This window comes from Corvus hawaiiensis, chromosome 24 (genome assembly GCF_020740725.1).
Source record: "Corvus hawaiiensis isolate bCorHaw1 chromosome 24, bCorHaw1.pri.cur, whole genome shotgun sequence".
Taxonomy (NCBI): Eukaryota; Metazoa; Chordata; class Aves; order Passeriformes; family Corvidae; genus Corvus; species Corvus hawaiiensis.
The window spans coordinates 8,188,485-8,209,561 of record NC_063236.1 but is presented as its reverse complement, the minus strand read 5'-3'; the positions used below and the strand labels follow the sequence as shown (position 1 = coordinate 8,209,561).

Sequence of the window (21,077 nt, the reverse complement as noted above, 5' to 3'; positions counted from 1 at the left end):
TCAGCTAAAGAGAAAAGAGAGAAAAGCACAAGTGTCCTTAAATCTGGCATTCAGTGTTTCCAGAGCTTTATGTGTTGTTTCCTCCTCCTCATCTCCCCGGCTGAAAGCTCAGAGGCGAACTGGGATCAGCACAGGCAGAGCAAAACAATCCCACAGGGACAGCGGGACCCCCTTTCCTGGGCTTGAACATCCCAGACAAGGCACAGGCGCAGCTCCATCCCTCAACCTGCAGGCAGGAAGAGCTGCACAACAGCCTGCCCCTGGATATTTGCTGCTGCAATTCCCACACACAATTTCCCAAAGGAAAAGGAGGATTTGCAGCAAAGTGGAGCATAATTAAGTGTCAGTGTTAAGCCCCCGTGCAGGCAGCGAGGTGTTCTGAGCCGGCTGCACGTGCTGAGCTGCCTTGCAGGTACAGCTGCTGTTATAAGCTCTGCTGGAAATTGTTCCCTGGACACTGAGGACTTTTTGGGAGGAGGAGGACGAGGAGGAGCAGGGAAGTGGCAAACAGAGCTGCTGGGAAGGGTTGTGCTGCTGCTGACAGTCAATATCAGCTCTAGGGCACAGGCAGCACCTTAGGAGGGAATAACCGTCCCAGAAGGGTGCACACGGGAGTGGTTGGGATCTGAGGGCTCCGCAAAGTGAGCAAACATGACACAAAAACCCTTCTGGAGAATATAAATATCTCTGTGCTGATGAGCTGATGAGAAGAAGGAAAGGCAGAATTCCCAAGGCAGAAATCAACCCTCTGACAGTACCGTCTGGGGTGTCCTGTATCAGCTCTGCCAGCAGTTTCTCCAGGACATCTTGGTATTTTTCCAGCTGCCTTGGGGTGAGCCAAGCTCTGACAGGAAGGGCCTGCTGTGGAGGAAGCCAGAGAAGTCGGAAGAAAAAGCTGAGTGGAACAGAGGGAGGGAGGTTGGGGTGCTTTCACCCCACTTGGATCGAGTTGGTGTGGAGGGTTTAGGGTGGAATTGGAGGGAAGAAGATGATCCTCATATGGGAAAAAGCAACATTTTGAAGGCAACACACTCTTGAGTTGTTCAGAGTGCTGTTGCATAACCCGTGGGCTGGCTCAGAAATCCAGATAAAGGCACCTCCTGGCAGCAGGGACTCCAAAGAAAATGATTTCTGAACCTTCTAATCCTCCACTGTGTCGCACATCGACCCTTCCAGCCTGAGCCTGCAGAGCTCCTGCCCCAGCAAGAGCTGAGGACGAGCCGTGATCCTGCTCCAGCCTGCTGGACTTGGAGCCAGCTGTGGCTCAGATGTGCCTGAAGCAAAGAGCTCTGTTCTGGTGCTGGTCAGCTCTGGGGATGTGCTGGGTATTTCACACTTTGAACTGGGCCTTTCTGCTGTTTAAATCCTGTTACCGAGTGTTGGTTCATCACGAGTGCACATTAAGCTGTGCCTTGGCCAAATTCCAGCCTGGCTGGTCCTGCTGCCTGCCCCACTGGCTCTCTCCCTGTTTGGGGGATCTGCACCCTCCTTTTGGTGGCAGAGAATGGCCGAGCTCCCCGCAGGAGTGGCTGCCCACACAGGGAAAAAGTTCCCTGTGCTCAAGTGGAAAAAGCACAATTTTCAGACTTGGCTCACCAGGTAAGACTGCCTTTGAGGGCTTAGCCTGGCACTTAAATCCCTAAAATTGCCCATTTTCTGCTCTGTATACAGACGTTGGGCCCAAATTTTTAAATAAGGCCTCTCCAGTGCAGAGAACTGTGGGGTCAGAGGTGACACTGAGCAGGAGCTGAAGCAGAACTGGGAGTTCCTGCCTTGCACCTGGCTGGGCTTCACTGCCTGGCACAGACCGACCTCGAGCTGTTCCCATCTTCCTAAGGGAGAAGCAGTTGGGTCTCAGTGGTGACCTGGCTGCTGAACAACCAAGATAACTTATGGGGTGGAGGCAAACTTCTCTCTGATGTAACCGGGCAGGCTGGCAGAGGACATCTCTTGGACTCCCTGTCCCCTGCATGTGCTCGTGGACTTCTCGGAGTCAAATGGCTCCACGTACCTGGAAGGTCTTGGCTGCGGTGACATCCACACCGGATTGCTCAGAGAAACCTTCCTCCTCCAGCTGCTGCAGAGGGCTCAGGGATTTCTTCTGCCCTGCCTTGTTCCTCTCCTTTTCCTGCAGCTTTGGAGCAGAGAGCAGAGGGGGCAGTTGGTGATGCAGGGTCCCAAACCTGCTCTGCACTGTCCCCACAGCCAGGAATCCACAGTGCTGGGCACAGAACCAGCGGGATGGGAGCTCTCTGCACCGCCCAGAGCCAGGCTGGAATCCTCTTGGGAAGGGCCCATCAGCTGTGGCCAGAGTGGCCTTTGGGGACTGAAATTCAGCAGCGTTGGGGGCAAGGTTGGGTGATGGGGTGGGGTGTGAAGGTTGCAGTAAACAGGACCCGCGTGTGGGGGGATCTGTGCGGGGGAACCCTGTCAGCAGGACAGGGGAGCTGACAGCACTGGGACCTTACCATGGGAGCTGACAGCACTGGGACCTTACCCAGCTGTCCCCAAGAACTTGTCCTGGCTCTGTTCTGGAGCTTTGCAGGGGAGTTGAACTGAGAGAGAGAGCCCTGTGCAGAGCCCTGTGCAGAGGTCACGTTTTCCCAGCCTTTCTGCAGGTCTGTAATGTCAGCCCCTTCCCATTTATGGGGCTAAACTTGCCTTCAGCACCCTCTGGAAAAAGCCAGAGGTGTTTTGGAATATGACAGACGCAGCAGGACACGTCAAACGTGGCACAGGCCATGCTCAGCGTCCAGTGTGCGAGCACAGGAGGAGCAAGGACAGCCTTTGGGGGACAGATTTCCCCTTTGTTCACCCAAAAAACCCCCAAGTCCTGGCAGACATGGAGCTACAAGGGCTGGGGGGTACAAACATAGCCCGTGTGGGTCCCCATCCTCCTCACGGACACGGAAGGATGCCTGTGCTCCCCAAAAAAGGCAATTGTTATCCAGGGATGGGTGTTGGAAATGGGATTTCTCCCGGTATCCACGGGCTCGGCGGTGCGGGGGAAGCTCGCTGGGGCTGTGTTTCAGAAGCTGCCGCCTGACACCTTTCAACGGTATTTGTTTCACTTCAAAAGGAAAAACGTTCTCTCGGCAAGTCCCAGAGGTGACAACCAGCCGGGGGATGGTTAATTATTTGTTACAACAAAAGAGCCATCACTGTGCTGATGGGAGGCTGCAGCTGCTCTGGAAGAATTCCAGCACCGAGGAAAGGGAAAGGCCCCCCCAGGGCCTGCAGGTGACACCCCAAAGTTGTGTCAGACCTTTGGTGGAGGGGTCCAGGCTCTTCCTTTCCATCTCACACCTTAAAAATGATCTGTGTCCCCCCAAAGCCCTGGATTTTGGGAGAAGGATATCACCGTGTCTCCTGTTGATGGTGTGCACTGGCAGTTTGGGTGATGAGGGTGGGAGAAACCTCTCCTGGTTTATTCATTCCAGAGGGGTTACCTGCATTTTCTGGAAGTCACTCTGGGTGAAGAAGGGCATGAAGCCTTGGGTCTGCTCAGCCAGCACGGACAGCAGGGACACCAGCAGCAAACTGGCCACCACCTTCCTGGAAACCATCCTGAGAGCCTGGACAACACGGGAAAGGAGACACCGGGGCAAGAGTGGAGAGGGAGGTTTGACAAGAAACGCCTTTGGCTCCGCACCAGCTGCAATCAGCTCAGCCCCAGCCCACCAGAGGGATATTTACTCTTCCAGTTGCTCCTGAGCTGAGAATAGAAGTGCCTTGACTGACAATTCTCTTCTCAAACCTGTTTGTGTAAACAGATTTGTTCTTGAGCAACATCTCCAGAGATTTCAAGCCCAGCCCTTCAGGACTGCTCAAGCCTCCCTGAGGTCTCGAGCTTCAGCCCTGCAGCTGTGTTGGTTTAAGACCTGCACCCATCCAGAGCAAACCCATCAATCCCAGCGCCAGCACAGGACACAGAGATGCTGCAAAGAGAAAAACCTTCAGACAGCTGTTTTGTTAATTTTTGTTTTGATTTTCCTCACCACTGGAAACCTTCCTGGATGGACTGGATCTTTTAAGAAGTCTCATTGAGTCCAAGGGAGATGGGAGAGGCATTTTCTAGCCCAGCTCTGTCTGAGCCTGGAATAAAGGGCTTTAAAAACCACCTCTGAAGTGATCTAACTGTGACTTCACGTCAGGAAAGGACTTATGTAAACATTGGATGTTCTCTTTAAATATTAAATTATTCTCTCTGGACAGACTTAATGAAGTCTGGTCCCACAGCTTAACTTCTCCACCTGATTGGAGCCTGATCCTTAATTAGTTTCAGCAACCTCTTGGTTTGGGCATTATTGGGAAGACATTGTTAGGTCAGATCTGACTCCTGAATTAGATTTCCCATAAATATCAGCTGGTACTGAACTGAGGGCCAGTGGAAGTTAATGAAAATTCCCTTTCCACAGCACCCGGCAGCCACATCCTCTCCTTTCCCTGGGCACTGCTCAGGGCAGCACTGGTGCCATCTCCCCTGCCCACCCAGCCTGGGCCACCAGGGCCACCTCCTGCCCCGGGACATCCCAGGGTGTCCCAGCCCTGTTTCCTGCAGGGTTCCAGGCAGGAATTCTCAGGCTCTCCCCTTGCAACACAACCTCAGCAGCATCAATCTTTTGTGCTTTTTCATTTGTTCCATTGCTGCAGTAAATAAATAAATAAAATACTGCTGAATACAGAGAAAATAAACCAAATCACCTCCTTCATCTCATCTTGACTATCCCTTTGGGAATTGAATCGCTCCCTCTTCTCCCAGAAGAACACCCACACAGACTTCTCCACTCAGAAATATCCCTGCTGAATGGTCCCCCCTTGCCTGGCAAGCAGGACCTGTATTCCAGCCCAGAGATCTCTGGCTCAGCACCTCTCCAGGCGGAGAGCACTTGGTGGATTTGCTTCCCAGCTCCAAAGGGAGAAGAAGAACGCAGGAGGATCCCGAGTTCAGCACTGTGGGCACACAGGGCTGGGACAGCGGTGCCAGCTCTGCTCACCCCCCAAAACCCAGTGCCAGTGTGGGGGCTGGAGGGGTGGGCAGCTGGCACAGCAACAAGACAGGACATTCACCTACCGAGCTGTCTCCCAAAAAATCCAACCATTCCTGTCACTAGGACCTGTCTGAGAGTCATTTTCTGCCTGCTCAGAGCAGCTCCCTGAGCGCAGAGGGCACTGGGGCTCCCCACGGCTCTGCAGCAGTGCCCAGTGTCTGCCAGGTGCCCACAGGAGGCAGGAGCTGCTGGAATCGATGCTCCTGAGATGGGGATGAGGAAAAGTCACCTTCCTCCTTCTTTCAGCATCGGTTTTGTTCCCTCCTCCTCCTCTGAGCTGGCTCTGCTATGGCCAAGAGGTGCCAAGACCTACCTGGGGAGTGCAGCCACGGGACGCTGGAGGTCGGAGCTCTTCTCCCTCCTGACACCCCTGGATGCTCCTGCTGGTTCCCCTCCCTTTATAAACCCGTACAGGCACTGAAGCCACTCACCGGTGACCCTGTCCAGCTGCCTGGCCTGCATGGAAACGGCTTTCCCAGGCAGGGAATGTTGTTATCTGCACTGGAGTTTGCCGAGTTCCTCGTTTCCAGGCAGATCCCCTTTGCTCCCTCCCCAGCTTCTTCGGCTGTTCCCAGTGGTCCCACAGCTGAGGCAGATCTGCTGCTGCCTCAGTTTCCCCACCTCTAAGATAGAGAAATTCCTCTCTCCTGGCTTGTGTTTTTACATCCTGAGCCTGCAGGACAAGGTTTTTAGGATGTGAATGTCAATTATATTTCTAATTGTAATTGCAAATCACAATAATTTCAGAAGTTGCCACTTTGAGTCTTCAAGTGGCCCCTTGTCCCATCCTCACTGAGCCTGGTACTGATCCCCCTCAGGAACACAAACCCTGCACTGTCATCCCTCTCCAGACAAACGAGGTGCTGAGAGAGGGAGGGAATTGTGCAAGAACTCATCCGTGCTCTCCTGGGACCATCAGCCAGGAGCTGATGCCAGAGGCTTTGGGATCAGGCCAGGCACATCCCGGTGCTGTTCCTGAGGGAGTCTGGGAGCAGCCAGGTGAGGGGAAAACGAGTTGGGAAGCCATGAAATGCTCCTGCCTCAAACGGGATCCGTGGGCTGTGAGAGCGGGGAGCGGCAGCATTCCTGCCTGCCTGGGGAGGGATATCGGGAACAGCGGTTGCCCAGCCTGGGGATGCCATTTGCCCCCTGGCCCCATCGCAGCCAGTCAATAGGACACGGGCACACCAGGTGTCACCAGGGGCCTGCTGCTGTCACAGCCGTCAATAACGCTCGATTGGGGCCGCAGCCCTCCCGAAAACCTCATGTCCAGCACTCAGGTGCTTCCCGGATCCCTGGGCATTCGCTCCGGCTTATCACCCCCTGTGCCATGGAAAGCTCCCAGAGACTCCAGCACAGCTTTGCTCCCTGCAAACCTCCCTGGGAATGTGGCAGAATGGAAAGGATGTCACCCACAAAATGTGGGGTTTTCCCCTCCCTTCTCTAAACAATTTGCACCGACCCCATCTGACAGCGGTTCCCATTTTAGTTGACTTTTCCAGTCCTTTTTTCGCATGGTGATGATGGATGCAGCTGACGAGTCAGCAGATGGTGCTGGGAAGTGACAAATTAGTTACCAAGAAAGGTCACTTTTCCAAAGCACTAAACTTTCCCATGTCTTGTCCTGCTGTCCCTCCAAGACGCGTCCGGCTGGCAGCTTTCCATCCATCTGGGATGGAGCCTTCTGCCTCGGGAAGGACAACCTTCCAAATCAAACAGAGGGATGAAAATTAATCATATCTGTATTAGCTGCGTGCAGCCTGCCAGCTTCACCTCTTAATTATGCAAGAGTGCTCCGACAGCAAGGAATCGTGGAGCTGGAAATAAAGGATCTGACTCCAGGTCTGGGAGCACCAGGGCAGGTGGGAGCAAGAGGCACCTCCTGCCTCTGGCTTGGCCCAGCCCATAAAGGCAGCTTTTGGCACATCCTGGTTGCAAAACAAGGATAAATGAAAATTAAAAAATCCCAGCTGGAGGTCTCCCTGCCAGCGCTGTAATTCCAAAATTCCATCCTGCTGCATCCCTGGCACAGTTTGCAACCTGCAGCCCCCGAGACTCCCCTTTGGGCTCCGGTGCCAAGTGGCAGCAGAGGTTAGAGGCTCAACAAAAACATGATGTGCAGGATGGGCTTGTGTGCAGTTCTGCTTGGTCCTAAAGTGAAACGTTTGGAATAACTGGGAGTCGTTTTCCCAGGAAACTGGCACTGGAAGTGCAGCCCATTAGGCCTGGTACCAGCTGCAGTGTCAAGGAACAAGGGGCAGAACGAGCTGCCCGTGCCAGCAGCACGGAGCATTTGTCTCCATGTCTGTGCTTCCCCCTCCAAGCTGCTCCAGGCTCGGGGTGTTTGCCAAAGGGATGCAGGAGGGCAGGAGATCGGAGCCTGATGTGGAATTGGAGCCTGGGGAAAGCACCTGGGGGAGTGGGGAGGGCTAAAATCTCACCCAGGCAGGCACTGGGCGTCCCCAGCAAAGCTTCCAGTTCAGGGCTGAGCATCAGAGCTCCAAGAGCCACCAAGGGCCACATCCTCCTCTTCCCCCACATCCAACACTGCTTGGATGGAGCTGGGAATGGGGGACAGGACTTTGTGCAGGGCCAGTTGTTCCCACAGCCCTGCCAGACCCACCATTAGGCTTGCAAAAATCCCATCCGCTACCCCCAGTTCCCTTCCTGGAGCCCACAGGAATCCATTCTCACCCCACTCCCATGGAATTATTTTTGCTTGGAGGCAGATGGGTCCAAAACCTCGCACAGGATTGAAGGGCTGCGGTCACACAGCGAGGTCAAGTGGGAAGGAGCTCATTTTGGGCTGAAACCTCCTTCTCCCAGCCCAGGCACATCCTGCAGCTGCTGCCCCTGCGTGGATGTGGTGCAGATTTCACAGGCTCCTGATGAATAAAGCACCAGTGGCAGATTTTAATGCCATTTTCCAAATATTAATGCCAGATACACCTTTGCAGAACCACAGGCTTAAAGCACGTGTTCATTTGCAGCGTGAATGTTTCAAGGGCCCGGATTTCCCCCTTCCTCTCCCCATCCCACTTGGATTCCTCCCCACAGCTCTGGTGTAAATCCAGGTAATTCCTGGCAATTCCTGGCTGGGTGAGGATCAATAGGAAGGATTCAGCTCCTGCTGACTCCCCAGACCAGTTCAGCTCCTGGTTCTGACAGCAAAGGATGATCTCAGATTAATGGGGAATTTGTCTCGTGGAGTTTCTCCCTCTCCCACTCTGGAGGCTCCAGGGGCTGTGGGCACAGGGCAGGGCAGGTGTGGGGAAGCAGGGGAAGGTTTGGGGGAGCAGCAGAGGGTCAGGAGCCTGTCAGGGGCAATGATCTCACTTCTACCTGTTCTTGTGGCCCCTCAGCACCTGCAGCTCCCAGAGCTCCCCCGAGGAGCAGCTCCGCTGCAGCAGCTCCATCCCAGCAGGACTGGGATTCACAGCCCAAAATTCACACCAAAGCCTCTCTGGAAAACCTGCCCTGAGGTGACCTGGGCACCCCAAAACTGGGGAAATTCTGCCTGCTGCCTCAGCTTCTCCATGGAAGTACAAAAGAGAGGGAAAATGGTTTTCTGGACAGAGCCTGGGTGGTTTTGGCTTCCCTACAAGGGCTGGAGGGGACAGGCACTGACCAAAATGTCCTATCCCATAACAATCCTCTTCCACTGGAATTAACAAAAAAAAACCAAAAAACCCCACATTTTTAAAAACCCCTTTTTCTAATAAAACAAATGCGCTTATAAAAACTTTCTCTTGTCTCAAACAAGGAAAAAGAAATAAACAGGAGAAAAACATTTCCTTGCCTCGTTTCTCTACATTTTTGGTCACTTCTTTGCCACCCGCTCCCGGATCTGGAAGAAGTGAAGAGAGAAAGGAGAGGAGGTGAGAAAACACGACGGGATGCAGCTCAGCTGTTCCCATTTTGCTTTTCAAATCGGAGCCACCCGGTTTTCACTTGAGGGCTCAGGAATATTTTTAGGAATGGTACAAAATGCAGCCTCACGCCCAGGGAGGGGCTGTCACTGGATTGTCCCGTGGGGCTGGGTGATGTCCCTGGGCACCCCACTGTCCTTTTGGGGTGCTGTGACCCCAGGCAGGCGATGGGGGAGCCCAGCCAAGCCCTGGGCTGAGCTCAGAGGCAGGGAAATCACTCAGATTTCAGCCGAAGAGATCCCTGCCGTGCTCACAGGGGATATTTATTCGATTTGATGAGTAGGAATTCAGCTTTTCCACACTCCAGGCACCCACTGACCTTTCATTGCCTCATTCCCTCCTTCCCCTGCCCTGTTCCCATATCAAACACCAGTGGAGCAGGTTAAGCACTACAAGACAACACCAAGGCACCAGGAAAAGCCCCAAATGCTTTTTTGGGGGGCTGCTCACACCATCCCATCAGCAGGAGGAGGATGGACGATATTCCTTCTCCTCCATGGGATGCCAAGTCCAGCCCCATGCAGGTGAAGGGCTCAGAAAAGGCCGGGCTGGCTGCTGGCAGGTGTTCCCCTGGCAAAGGGGAGGTGGGAGCAGCATCCAAGCACCGGGATCTGCGGGTGCTCACTAGGGACAGCGGCCACTCCTGTGCCCATCGAGGGGGACAGAGGGGCAGGGAAAACAGGCAGGAGGGAATAAAAGCAGGGAAAGGAAGGAGAGGGGGGACAGAAGGGCAGGGAAAACAATTGGAGAGGAAGAAGAGGAGGGAAAGAGAAGTGGGGGGAAGAAAAGGAGGGGGGAAAAGGAGAGGGGGAAAGAAAGGCAGGGAAAATAATTGGGGAGGAAGAGAAGGAGGGAAAGATAAAAGAAAGGGGAAACAAAAAGAAAAGGGAAAACAAGCAGGGGGGAATAAAAGGAGGGGAAAGAAAGAAGAGCAGGGACAGAAGGGGCCCAGCCATTGCTGTGCTCAGCAGTGCCAGCTGCCAGCAGTTTTCCCAAGAGTGGATGATGCCCGATGCCCAGGATTTATTTGGTGCTCTCCCTGGAGTCTCCCTGTTCATCCCAGCACCCCTCAGCAATCAGGGGCCGTTTATCTGCCACAGAGGAGAAGGGTTCTGGCTCTCAAGGCACCAATTCATCCTGGGAGGAACAGGGAGGCAGAGTTGGATGGCTTTTGGAGTGAAAAAGAGACTCAGACGTGGCAGATCAACGAGCTCCCGGGTGAGGGATCCCGGGAGAGACCTGGGGACAAGGAACAGCAGCACATCCATCCTGGCTGGGGTATGGCAAAAAGATCTGCAGAGCCACTGGGGCCTGGGCAGCCAGGCCTGATCCCAGCACAGGGCTCACTTCTGATCAAATGCCCGTTTAATCCGTGGATATTTTGCTTAGGCGCGGAATAGCAACCTCAGCGCAAGCCTCTCAACCACAAAAGCTTTAGAGAGCTAAACTGTAAAGATTGGGAATTAAGGGGAATAAATATTAATGGAAGGGCTGGGAAAATCCATCATTTTTCCAGACAATCCTGCCTGTGCTCCTCTGCACGAGGCTGTGGCATTTACGGCTCTCTGGAGCAGGAGCTCCACGTGCTCGGAGGGATCGTGCAGGGATGGAACTGCGGCACGAGCCACGCAGAGGCTGGAGAGAGCCCACATCCCACGGGAGAGGGAAAAGGGAGCCAGGACTGCCCAAGAAAAGGGTTGTTGGGCCCTTGTATGGGACTCAGTGTGCAGCAAACCCTGCGCCAGTGTCGGTGGCTGCGGGTCAAGCCCAGAGCGGCGCAGCCGGAGCCAGCGCCGTTACATAAAGGGCTGGAGAGCAGCCCGGCCTGGGCTGGATGGGAGAAATGAATCCAATTACAGGATGAAGGGCACAGGGAGAGGATGGACACATTTGGTCTGGAGCAAATCCCTAAAAGGCTTTAAAGCAGGGATGGCAAGAAGAGGACGAAAATGAATCGCGGTGCAGGACACGCGGCCACCACCAAGAGGAGTTGGGGTCTTGGAATGCAGCAGGAGGCAGGAAGGGGGCTCTGCACCTGGCTGAGGGAAAAATACCACCAGGATGTGGCTTCTGTGGGAGTTGGGACACCAGTTAGGCTGTTCCTGGGGATGTTGGAGCGAGGAGCCAGCCCAGCCAGGCACCAGGGAACAGCCCTGCTGGGAAGAGGAAACAAGCAGGCAACCCCCAAATTTCCTCCATGCTGATTCCCATAAAATTATAACCCAGCTGCCCGTGTCACAGCAGGCTCCAGACTTCCACTGAGAAAACCAAGGGTTTGTATTAGAAAGAGAAAAAAAACCAAATTGACCCAGTTATGACAAAACGAAGCAGCGCGTTCACAGCGTCACTGTGGAGGCCCATGAGCAGCCGCAGCGAGGCCCTCGGGAGTAGCAGGATTCCACTTCAGATGAGATTTACAAATTAAAAGAGCTGGATTATTTCTGTGTGCCTGAACCCCCTTTCCTGGCGGCTCAGCCGGGCTCGAGCAGACACTGTAGGCTAAGGGGTGGTGCCGTGCACGTGCATTCCTCGGGAATGCGGGAAAAGCCTTTCCTTTGCCTCTCTGACTTTGCAGTCCAGCACCTGCCCCTGGTCAGGCAAAGGAGGAGAGCTGGACACAGATCCCTGACCCCCATCTCCCCTGGCAACTCCTGCCCAACACCTCAGAGAGCCCATAAACCAGCCCAAAATCCAGACTGGCTCCAGTTTGCAGACGGGAAGATCAGAGCGGCGTTTTTGCCATCGCCCCTGGCAGAGCACGACTTGCTCAAGGAACAGCCCCGGGAGCGGTGCCGGAGCTGCCGGGATTTGCCGGCTGTGCCGGCTGCTCCTCGCTGCAGGGCCGGGGGGACTGTCTTGCACACCTGCCCACTCTGCCACAGCCCCGGGTTGTCACCGAGGGAGAAGTGTTGACAGCACCACACGGAGCGGAGCGGGTTAGCAGCTGAGCCGGGATTGCTCAGCTCCTTGGCAGGGAAGTGATGGGGCCCAAAGAGCGCCTGTGTCTCCAAGGAAATCCTACAGCGCTTGGAGAGGCATTACCTGGATCAGCAGTGGGAGGAAAAGGCTGGGAGATGACAGAGCTTGCAAATACCAGGAGAAGAGGTTGGCGTGGGGGAGCTCTCCCCACATCCCAGCTGCTTTATGGCTTGGGGGGAGAGCCTAGAGCAGGATGGAGATGGAGAACCTGCATGGAAAACAGGAGCTTGGGTCCCTCCTGCTCCAATTTTGTGCATGAGAGACAGGAGACAGCCTGCTGTGCACGCTTATTTTTTGGGGCAGAAGCGAGGGCACCTCCCCATGCACCCCCAGCCCCTGCCCTGGGTGGGTGCTCGGGGCACGGCCACTGAGCCACCGAGCCACCAGCCATGGCCAGGTAATCCCTGCTGGGGGAGGGCCGGCCCAGCGAACCCAATTGTAAATACATCAGTGTCCTCCTTCTCCCTGCCACACGTTTAAATCTATTTGATCCACTCTAATGGATTGATCTACAAGTTTGTGCACACACATCCTGCTTTGGACGGGCGGCTGGCAGCGCCTCGCCCATCACGGCCTGTCAGCTCCGCTCAGCCTCACCTCCAGCGCAGAGCGAATCCAATTACAGGATAAAGGGTTTTCTTCCCCTCCATATGGTCTCTATAACGCTCTGGCTTTATCTTGCCTTAACCCCTTTCCTGGCGAGGGAGCTCACAGCCCGCCCTAAGCAGCTCAGCGCCGCAGCCCTGGGTGGCTGCTATGTGATATGGGAAACGGGGTCTTCCCAGGGCACCCAGCGACACCTTCCTCCCTCTTTTCCTGCCCACTGAGGAGGAATGAGCCCCCACAGGAGGGAGATTCAGGGCAGCACTGGTTACAAAACCAGCCAGAAGCACAGGAGTGAGCTCAGCCTCGCAGGCAGCATCGTGCTCACGGCCGGGGTTCACGGGGCTGTGCATCAGCCCAGCACCACGAGCTCAGCATAGATGTTCCCTTCATGACTGATTTGTTGTGCTTTTGCATTTCCCTCCACCTTGCTCTGCCAGGTGTTCCCCAGGTGCCCCTGGGCAAGCAGCTCCTGTGCCTCCTGTGCCCAGCAGGGCTCCGGGAACCCAGCTCTGCCATGTGAGCTCTGCCTGTCGCTGATCCCTGTGAACCGAGCGTGTCGGCTCTGTGCAGGCCGGTTATTTGATTATCATTATCATTCCTTGCTTTACACAGGACATGAAAGCCCAGAGCAGCTCAGGGCCCCCTCACGCCGCGCACGAACAAGCAACAAACGAGAGACAATCTCAGCTCAAAGCGCTTGGCAAAGCAGGAAGACCTGCAAGGGGCAAGAAAAGCCTTTTCTTGAGGACAAACACAGAGGCAGCAGAGCTCTCCTCCCGCATTAGGCAGGGCCTGGAATTTGCTGTTGTCACAGAGTCAGCGCGGAAAACAACCGGGAGCTCTCCAGGAGAGAGAGCAGCCCATAACTTTCCCCGCTAAGAGACACCAAATTAAAGCCGTCTCTGCAACAGGGCTGCGGCAGGAGCCAGGTTGCATTCAGGACACGTCCTGGAGGGACCAGCCACCCTCACCGGTGTCATTCCCTGCTCTGGGTTTATTCAAGGCCTTGGCCATTGCTCCGGCTGCGCTGACCTGCCCAGAGCTCTAAATCCAGCGGCCTCGGGGCAGTGACCCAAGGGGACATGTCCATGAGGACAGCTGGGAGGGGACAGCCCTCTTACAGAGCACAGGTGACTCAGGCTTACCTGCTCCACAGGCAGCTCCCAAAAAGGGGAAGGGCCTGGTCCAGGTCTCGTTGATGGTCAGTTGACGGTTCTGGTCCAGTTGTCCCTGTGAAAGATGTCTGGGAACCACCCACGAAGACAAATCTCCTCCACACTCAGCTGCCAGGGTGAGTGGAGAGGATCTGCTGAGCCACGAAAGGTCCCTCTCCCAAAAAGCGCAGCTGAGTGTTCCCCCAGCACCCAGACTCCGCGTCCCTCTTCCCCCCTCACCTTCCTTTGCACCACCCTCAACTCTTGACTCTTTAGGAGAGGGCGGGACACCCCAAAGGGGTGCCAGGAACGGATGGGAGGTGACAACTTTCCCATGGGATACCCACGTCCACATGCAAAACCTTGGAGAAGCACCAGAGCTTTGGGCTGCTGGTGGCACTGGTGGCGAGGGCAAAGTGTTTTTGAAGGTGGGGCATCAGAGTGAGATATTGGAGCTGGAGAGTCGCCTTCTCCCATGGGAGTTGTGAGGGACACACTGGAACTGAGGTGGATGCGCAGCTGGTTGTGTGGATTAGAATTTCTGGACTCTCCTTTTGGTATTCAACTCATTCTGCAACAATGTGCCTGATTTTTGTACATCTGGAGCCTGACCATGGCCAGGAGGGGCAGGAAATTCCTCCAGGGAAAGCTTTGTGAGGTGTAAGGCCATGGCACTCCTCTGCTTTCCACTCATGCCCTCAAGGAAGACCTGGAGCAGAATTTCATGGTGAGATGATTCCAAGAGTCACATCCATCCTGTGGGGAGCCCTGGTCCCGGGGCACCTGAGGCTGGCGTGACCCACTTCCCTGCACCACGTCCTACTTCTGCTCCCGCTGCATCTCCGCAGGCGGATCAGGGATTAGGACACCATCCATCCCAACGCCCCCTTAGCCTTCCGCTCCTGGCCTCCAGCTCGGAGACGCTCCAGGCGTGCAGGAGACCTCATTCATCCCACAGGACAACGGTGACTTTTTCCATGGGCCGTGCCTTGGGGAGGGCAGTGAGGAGGAGGAGGCCCAGCTTACCTCGTTATCCGATCAGCTCCCTTAACGCCCCACATCCCCGGGATTAATGGAAGAGCTTCCCTAAGGCGCCTTAGGCAGGTCCCCTGGAGAAGGAGCACCCATGACCCAGAAGGAGGAAATGGTGAAGAAGAACTTGGATGAGGTGGAGCGTTGGTGCTCCAAGCTGGCACTGGCTCTGCTGGGAAGGGTTTCCCGGGCTCGTGTGTGCTGGGATGGGGATCCCACACTCCGTGCTGAGAGCCTGGGAGAAGCTCCCTTCCATCCCTCTTGCTCTCGCAGGCTGGGCTGGTCTCTCTGCACTCCCTGGAGGGAGTTCAGGACATCAGCGGTGTCCTTTGCCCCAAGGCACAACCAGGGGTGTGATCAGGTTCACACAACCAAGAGCCCTGCCCCAAAACGCTACATTTCCCAAAAAAATTACCAACTGCATTACCTTTGGATGGGGAGTGCTTCCCCTCCTACCTTTGCCCAGCTCCAGGCCCTTGGCTGTGTCAGCAGAGCCTGGATTTTGGATGGGGACACCCAGCAGCCCCCACACTGAGCCAGACACCCGAAACAGAGCCCAGCCAAGAGCTCAGACCCACAGAGCTCAGTCCAGTCCTCCCCCAGTGACCTCCTCCCCAAGTGGGGCAGAGCTGGCCACTCCCCAGTCCCCAGGTGGTCACACGGAATCCTTCAGCCACCCAGGGACACCCAAACCTGTGACACACCGTGGGCCCCCAGCACAGCCCCATTTCCGCGGCAGCCACTCCCAAACTCCCCACTGCTCCTCCCACCTTTGCCCCTCTTCCCAAGGGCTCCCCACCCCATCCCTTCCTGCCCCCTTAAACAACATTAAACACTTAATGGCAATTAATACGCTTTAATGCAGGTTTTGGGGCCAACTGGCTGCTTAGAGGGTGCTTAAACCATCAACCCCTCTCAATCCCGTTGCCCTTGTCATACAAAGTTAGCCGAGCCCCTCGTCAGCCTCCCCCCTCCCTCGAGGAGGCCGGAGGGTATAAAACCACCCCGGGGCGCGGCACCGCCAGCCCCCAGCGCGGCGCAGGGCAGGGCACCACCTCCATCCCCTCACCTTTTGCTGCTCCTCGTAATTCATTCATTTTTGTAGATCGGAGGGGAATCCTCTCACTGCGCGTTTTCCGCATTGGGAGGGGGTGGGGCTTCCCTTTTTTTATTAATCAGGGTCAAAACGCAATTCATTGCAGAAAAACCCCTCCGGCAGAGCAGCTCCCGTAGCGAGGGCAGGATGAACGGGACGGAGGGGATCAATTTCTACGTGCCTATGTCCAACAAGACAGGGATAGTGCGGAGCCCCTTCGAGTACCCGCAGTACTACCTGGCCGATCCCTGGAAATACAACCTCGTGTGCTGCTACATGTTCTTCCTCATCTCCACCGGCTTCCCCATCAACTTCCTCACCCTCCTGGTCACCTTCAAGCACAAGAAGCTCCGGCAGCCCCTCAACTACATCCTGGTTAACCTGGCAGTGGCTGACCTGTTCATGGCCTGCTTTGGCTTCACCATCACCTTCTACACTGCCTGGAACGGCTACTTCGTCTTCGGCCCCATGGGCTGTGCCTTGGAGGGATTCTTCGCCACGCTGGGAGGTAAGGGCTGGAAATGGGGGCTTGGGGCTTCTTTCTCCAGGGCTTTGGGAGCCCGGTTCCATCCCTTCGTGGCACTGCTGGGATGTGAAGCATCGTTCCCCCTCATGTGGGGCTCACCCTGCTCTTAAAACTGGGGAGGAAAACAGATTTCTGCGTGTTTGACCTCCTCCATGGCATCGTGGCAGGGAAAGGAAGCCTGGGAAGGGATCCTTGTTTGCAGGATCCAGCCTGGGGTCACTTGGCCCTGCTGGTCACTGGGGTGTCGCACCAAGACCTGCCAGGGATGACCGCAGCATGTTCCTGAATCAGCGCCAAGCAGCTTGGACCAAGCACAGGCTTGGACTTGATCACCTTAGGGGTCTTTTCCCAACTTTCACAATTCCATGATTATTTCTTTGCCCAAAGGCTTCCCTTTTTGGGGAAATGGAGGGTTTAGAAAGGGAAGAGAAATCCCTCAGGAAGGGAACCCCACGGAAGAGCTCCAGGCAGGGAGAGATGAGAGAGCTCAGAGCTTCTCCAGGAGCAGAAGGAAGGGGAGGAGGATGCAGGGGGGTTCCCAAGCTCCCTAGGGATGGCTCAGCTCTTTCCCAGCTGCACCAAATTTGGGTGCCCTTGGGATTTTCCTCAAGGCATTTCTCAGGGACACAATTACCGCCAACACTTTGCCCTGTGGAAAAACAGGGAAAATTCACTCGGCAGCCAGAACCCACGCAGCCAGCCCTGCCCACGCCACACCTCGTGATGGATCTGACAGCCAACAGTCCTGGTTGGAGAGATCCAGAGCCACCACGGGGACTTTGCTTTCCTTCCCCTAAACGAGGCCACTTCCCACAATGATGCTGCTCTGAAAATACACATTTTAAAAACATGGATATCCTGCCAAAGGCACAGCTGCATGTCCTGATCCAAGCCAAGGAGCAAAGAAAGGCTTGGTTTTGGGGTCAGAAGACCCCAAAGTCTGCCCCATTCCTGCTCAGCGAGCCTCTTGTACCTCTCAGAGGAGGAGGAGGCTCCTGTTCCCAGGGAAGGAAGCTGGCTGGGAAGCAGCGGCTGTGCGAGCAGCAGGTCCCCAGCGAATCCCAGCACAGGGTGTCGTTATCAGCAGCTTATCACAGCTGGGGGCATTAGCAGGCTTACAGCACCAGCTAAACGCTCCCAAATCCCCTGAAGTTTAATTATCCCTCATAAATACATGTGCAATTTTGCCCACCCACGCAGCCTCCCCTCCCTGGGCCTCCCCCTGATCCAGCGCCAGCGGAAGGCTCGTGAAATGCACATTTAAAGGAATCAACAGGTTTGGAGGCATCTGGCAGCATTGCTGGGAATTGTGCTTCCCCACGCCCAGGTGGGATTCACCCCCTTGATTCTTAATTTATTGAAAACCCCACGGTGATCCCTCCTCTGCTCTGAGCATCCCCTCGGCTCCCAGAGCTTTTGCACGTTTCGGGTGGAGGATTCCCAGTTATTTAGCAGGATGCTGCTTATCCCACGCCGATCCCCAGCTCCCTCTGCTCTCTTCTGGGAGCACCAAGGGAAGGTGGGGCCCAGAGGGGCTCTGACCACTCCGTGGGCTCTCCTTCTCCTCCCTGCAGGCCAGGTCGCCCTGTGGTCCCTGGTTGTCCTGGCCGTCGAGCGCTACATCGTCATCTGCAAGCCCATGGGCAACTTCCGCTTCTCTGCCAGCCACGCCGTGATGGGCATCGCTTTCACCTGGATCATGGCCGTTTCCTGCGCCGCCCCGCCGCTCTTCGGCTGGTCCAGGTGAGTCTGAGGATCCCCAGCAGCTCCTGGATCCCTCCATCCACGCAGAGAGCAGGTGGCTCCTGGCAGGGAAGCGCTCGGCCTCGGAGGAGGGAAATGAATGCCCCGTTCCCGTGGGAGAGAGGGAGCGTCACAACAAGCTGGCACTGCGCGCTCGAGTGGACCCAAACCACCTGCGCCACCCTTCCAGCATCCCCCGTCCTCAGGGAATTCCATCCCTGTTGCCCCCAAGGAGGGTCCCGGAGCAGATCCCAACCTTTCTCCCTTGCCAGGTACATCCCGGAGGGGATGCAGTGCTCCTGTGGGCCCGACTACTACACCCACAACCCTGACTTCCACAACGAGTCCTACGTGCTCTACATGTTCATCATCCACTTCATCATCCCCGTCATCGTCATCTTCTTCTCCTACGGGCGCCTCGTTTGCAAAGTCCGGGAGGTAACGGCCGGAGGGGACCGAGGGGGGCAGGGCAGGCGGCTCGGGCAGGATGGGGGACGTGGGCCAGGGGTGGAAAGCTGCCCCTCACCACCCTCTCTGTCCACAGGCAGCTGCCCAGCAGCAGGAATCGGCCACGACCCAGAAGGCGGAGAAGGAGGTGACGCGGATGGTGATCCTCATGGTGCTGGGCTTCATGATGGCCTGGACGCCCTACGCCGTGGTGGCGTTCTGGATCTTCACCAACAAGGGCGCCGACTTCACGGCCACGCTGATGGCAGTGCCTGCCTTCTTCTCCAAGAGCTCCTCCCTCTACAACCCCATCATCTACGTGCTCATGAACAAACAGGTGAGATGCCCCGGGGCTGAGCAGCACATCTGGGGGCTCCTGGGGCACGTTGCTCCTTCCCAGAAGGGGTTGGATCTCAGTCCATCCAGGGACTCCTGGTCCTGCAGCATGTCCCTACTGGCCCCCCAGTGCCACCATTCTCATTTCTCTCCCTCCCCAGTTCCGTAACTGCATGATCACCACAATCTGCTGCGGCAAGAACCCCTTTGGGGATGAAGACACCTCCTCCACCGCATCCCAGAGCAAGACCGAGGTCTCCTCTGTCTCGTCCAGCCAAGTATCACCTGCATAGACCATGGACAGTTTGAACTGGGGTGACCTGCCAAGCTCAGGGACCCAGACAGACGCCCCACAGACACTCCCTCGTGCCCCGGCCCCATCCCCTGCAGGAGAATTTAGCTGTGCCCGTCCTGCCGTAGCATCCCCCACGCAGACCCCACCCCACACATCCACAGGGACCCACACGTGGCACTCTGAGCTCTGCCACTCTGAGCCCGGGGAGCCCAGGGCCCTGCCCCAGCTCCCAGGAGCACGTCACCTCTGGGGGACTGTCCCTACCTGTCCCCATTGGGTTCAAACAGCAGCGGTCGGTGGGGACCCCCAAACCTTTTCCTGCCTGAGCCCCACTCCCCACCAGCATCGCCCTTCCCTGGGCTCCAGAGGCTGGCTCAGGAGCATCCAGCCCTCTTTTGCAAAAATCTGAATATTCTGGCAAAGCCCCAGGAGCAGGACCCTGTGGCCGGGGTGGCCCCACCTGCCCCTCACCAGGGCACAAGCCCAGGGCTCTCCGGAGCCGCGCTCCCGCCCAGGGATTCCCAGCAGGAATCGATTCCCGCAGTCTCTATAAATCAACATAACAAACGGAGCCACGAGCGGGCTCCGCTTCCAGCCCGACTCCCTCTATCCCCAAGACAACACTGTAGATATATTTTTTTGTCTTGGAACCTGTAAATATTTGCTCATGTCCTTTGAAGTCTCTATCCCTCTCAGCCCTTTCCTTTCTCCTCCTCTTCCCGATTCCAAGGCAGGGAAATCCCCTTCCACCTCTGCTCTGGCTGGACAGGCACAGCCAACCTTGGAGGGTGGGGCCGGGACCGGAGCGCTTTCCTGTACATATTTTATAAATAAATAATCTCGTGTCAGCACAAGGACGTCTGCAGTCAAGGAGTAGGGATTAAAAAAATAAGAAATAAACAGAAGCAGCACAGAGAAAAACACAGATGCTCAGTCCTTGTCCTTTCTCTTGGGCTCTGGGGACAAGATGTTGGTGGCCAGCTGGGGGAACACGAAGCTGCTCTTGGAGACACAAGCCTGGAGCTGTCCCAAAAGCCGTGGGAAGGGGGATCTGTGGGTGACACCATCCCCACAAGGTGACAGCCCCGTCAGCTGGAGCGCCAAAGGTGTTTAGAGGCAAAAAGAGACAGAGAGGGCACAGCCCTCACTGCCCGGCTGCTGGTTTCTATCCTTTAATATTTAAGGTTTCCCCGTGTAGCCTTAAATGAAGCTTCATCTGAGAGCTTCTCAGGGAGTTCGAGTTCTCCTTCCTGCAGGGCCCTTCCAGGCAGCATCATGATGGAATTGGCAGAGTCAGGGAAAAATTGTTCCCTGTGTCAGGGAATTCGTTCTGGAGTGGCTGGAGAGCGATCCCCGTGCCATCGCTGCCAGAACCTCGCCCTCCTCCCCTCTCTTCTCAGCTCACACCTGCCCTCTCCGGTGTTTTTCCTCCTTTTTGGGTCCAAAGCAACCAAAACCAGCGAGAAGCCCCTGGGATGGGAACACAGGGATAGGAACCACCTTTTGCCCCAAAGCAGCAGGGCCTGGGGAGGGGGAAGGGGGCAGCCCCAGGCCCGGCTTTCCGGACACCCTCCTGTCTCTGCACCCACCCAAATTCGGGGTTCCCAGCCAGGATTGCCCCGGAGCAGCTCCCACACCTGTGCTGAATAATTCATGGCCACTCTGCCCATCCCAGGAGCCTCTTTTCCTTCCCCACAAAGCCCCGAGCCCGTTTCCTTTAGTTCCTTTAGGGGCACTGGGGCTGTTTCATGGCGAGCAACCGAACGTGTGGAGGAGCCCTCGGCATCCCTTACCTCCCCTCGGACTCCGGACTAAAAAGTGTCCCAGGAACAGAGCCCTGGGCCTCCTGAACGGGCCTGGCCATGTATCCCCCGTGTTTGGGA

The 21,077-nt window shown here is 56.0% G+C and overlaps 2 protein-coding genes across 2 annotated transcripts; one reads left to right on the top strand and one right to left on the bottom strand.

Moving 5' to 3' along the window:
• On the bottom strand, window positions 1–3,607 carry LOC125338035 (promotilin-like). Its single transcript, XM_048328345.1, has 4 exons — window positions 3,450–3,607; window positions 2,012–2,134; window positions 665–861; window positions 1–4 (listed from the first exon to the last, which is right to left on the bottom strand). The coding sequence occupies exons 1-4, from the start codon at window positions 3,564–3,566 to the stop codon at window positions 1–3; spliced, it is 441 nt and encodes a 146-aa protein (XP_048184302.1). The 5' UTR covers window positions 3,567–3,607.
• Window positions 3,608–15,782: 12,175 nt separating this feature from the next.
• Window positions 15,783–20,119, top strand: LOC125338063 (green-sensitive opsin). The gene is made up of 5 exons (XM_048328400.1): window positions 15,783–16,355; window positions 17,948–18,116; window positions 18,389–18,554; window positions 18,661–18,900; window positions 19,061–20,119. Exons 1-5 carry the CDS (start codon window positions 15,995–15,997, stop codon window positions 19,190–19,192), a joined length of 1,068 nt encoding a protein of 355 aa, XP_048184357.1. The 5' UTR covers window positions 15,783–15,994; the 3' UTR covers window positions 19,193–20,119.
• The last annotated feature ends 958 nt before the right edge of the window (window positions 20,120–21,077 follow it).

What these genes read in the sequence shown, in the direction of transcription:
- LOC125338035 (XM_048328345.1), bottom strand. Translation starts at nt 3,566, where the DNA reads ATGGTTTCCAGGAAGGTGGTGGCCAGTTTGCTGCTGGTGTCCCTGCTG. An exon ending in GTGACTTCCAGAAAATGCAG is followed by an intron (nt 2,135 to 3,449) that starts GTAACCCCTCTG and finishes TCTGCTCCAAAG; the next exon opens with CTGCAGGAAAAGGAGAGGAA. An exon ending in CCGCAGCCAAGACCTTCCAG is followed by an intron (nt 862 to 2,011) that starts GTACGTGGAGCC and finishes CTTCCTCCACAG; the next exon opens with CAGGCCCTTCCTGTCAGAGC.
- LOC125338063 (XM_048328400.1), top strand. Translation starts at nt 15,995, where the DNA reads ATGAACGGGACGGAGGGGATCAATTTCTACGTGCCTATGTCCAACAAG. An exon ending in TCGTTTGCAAAGTCCGGGAG is followed by an intron (nt 18,555 to 18,660) that starts GTAACGGCCGGA and finishes CTCTGTCCACAG; the next exon opens with GCAGCTGCCCAGCAGCAGGA. An exon ending in ACGTGCTCATGAACAAACAG is followed by an intron (nt 18,901 to 19,060) that starts GTGAGATGCCCC and finishes CTCCCTCCCCAG; the next exon opens with TTCCGTAACTGCATGATCAC.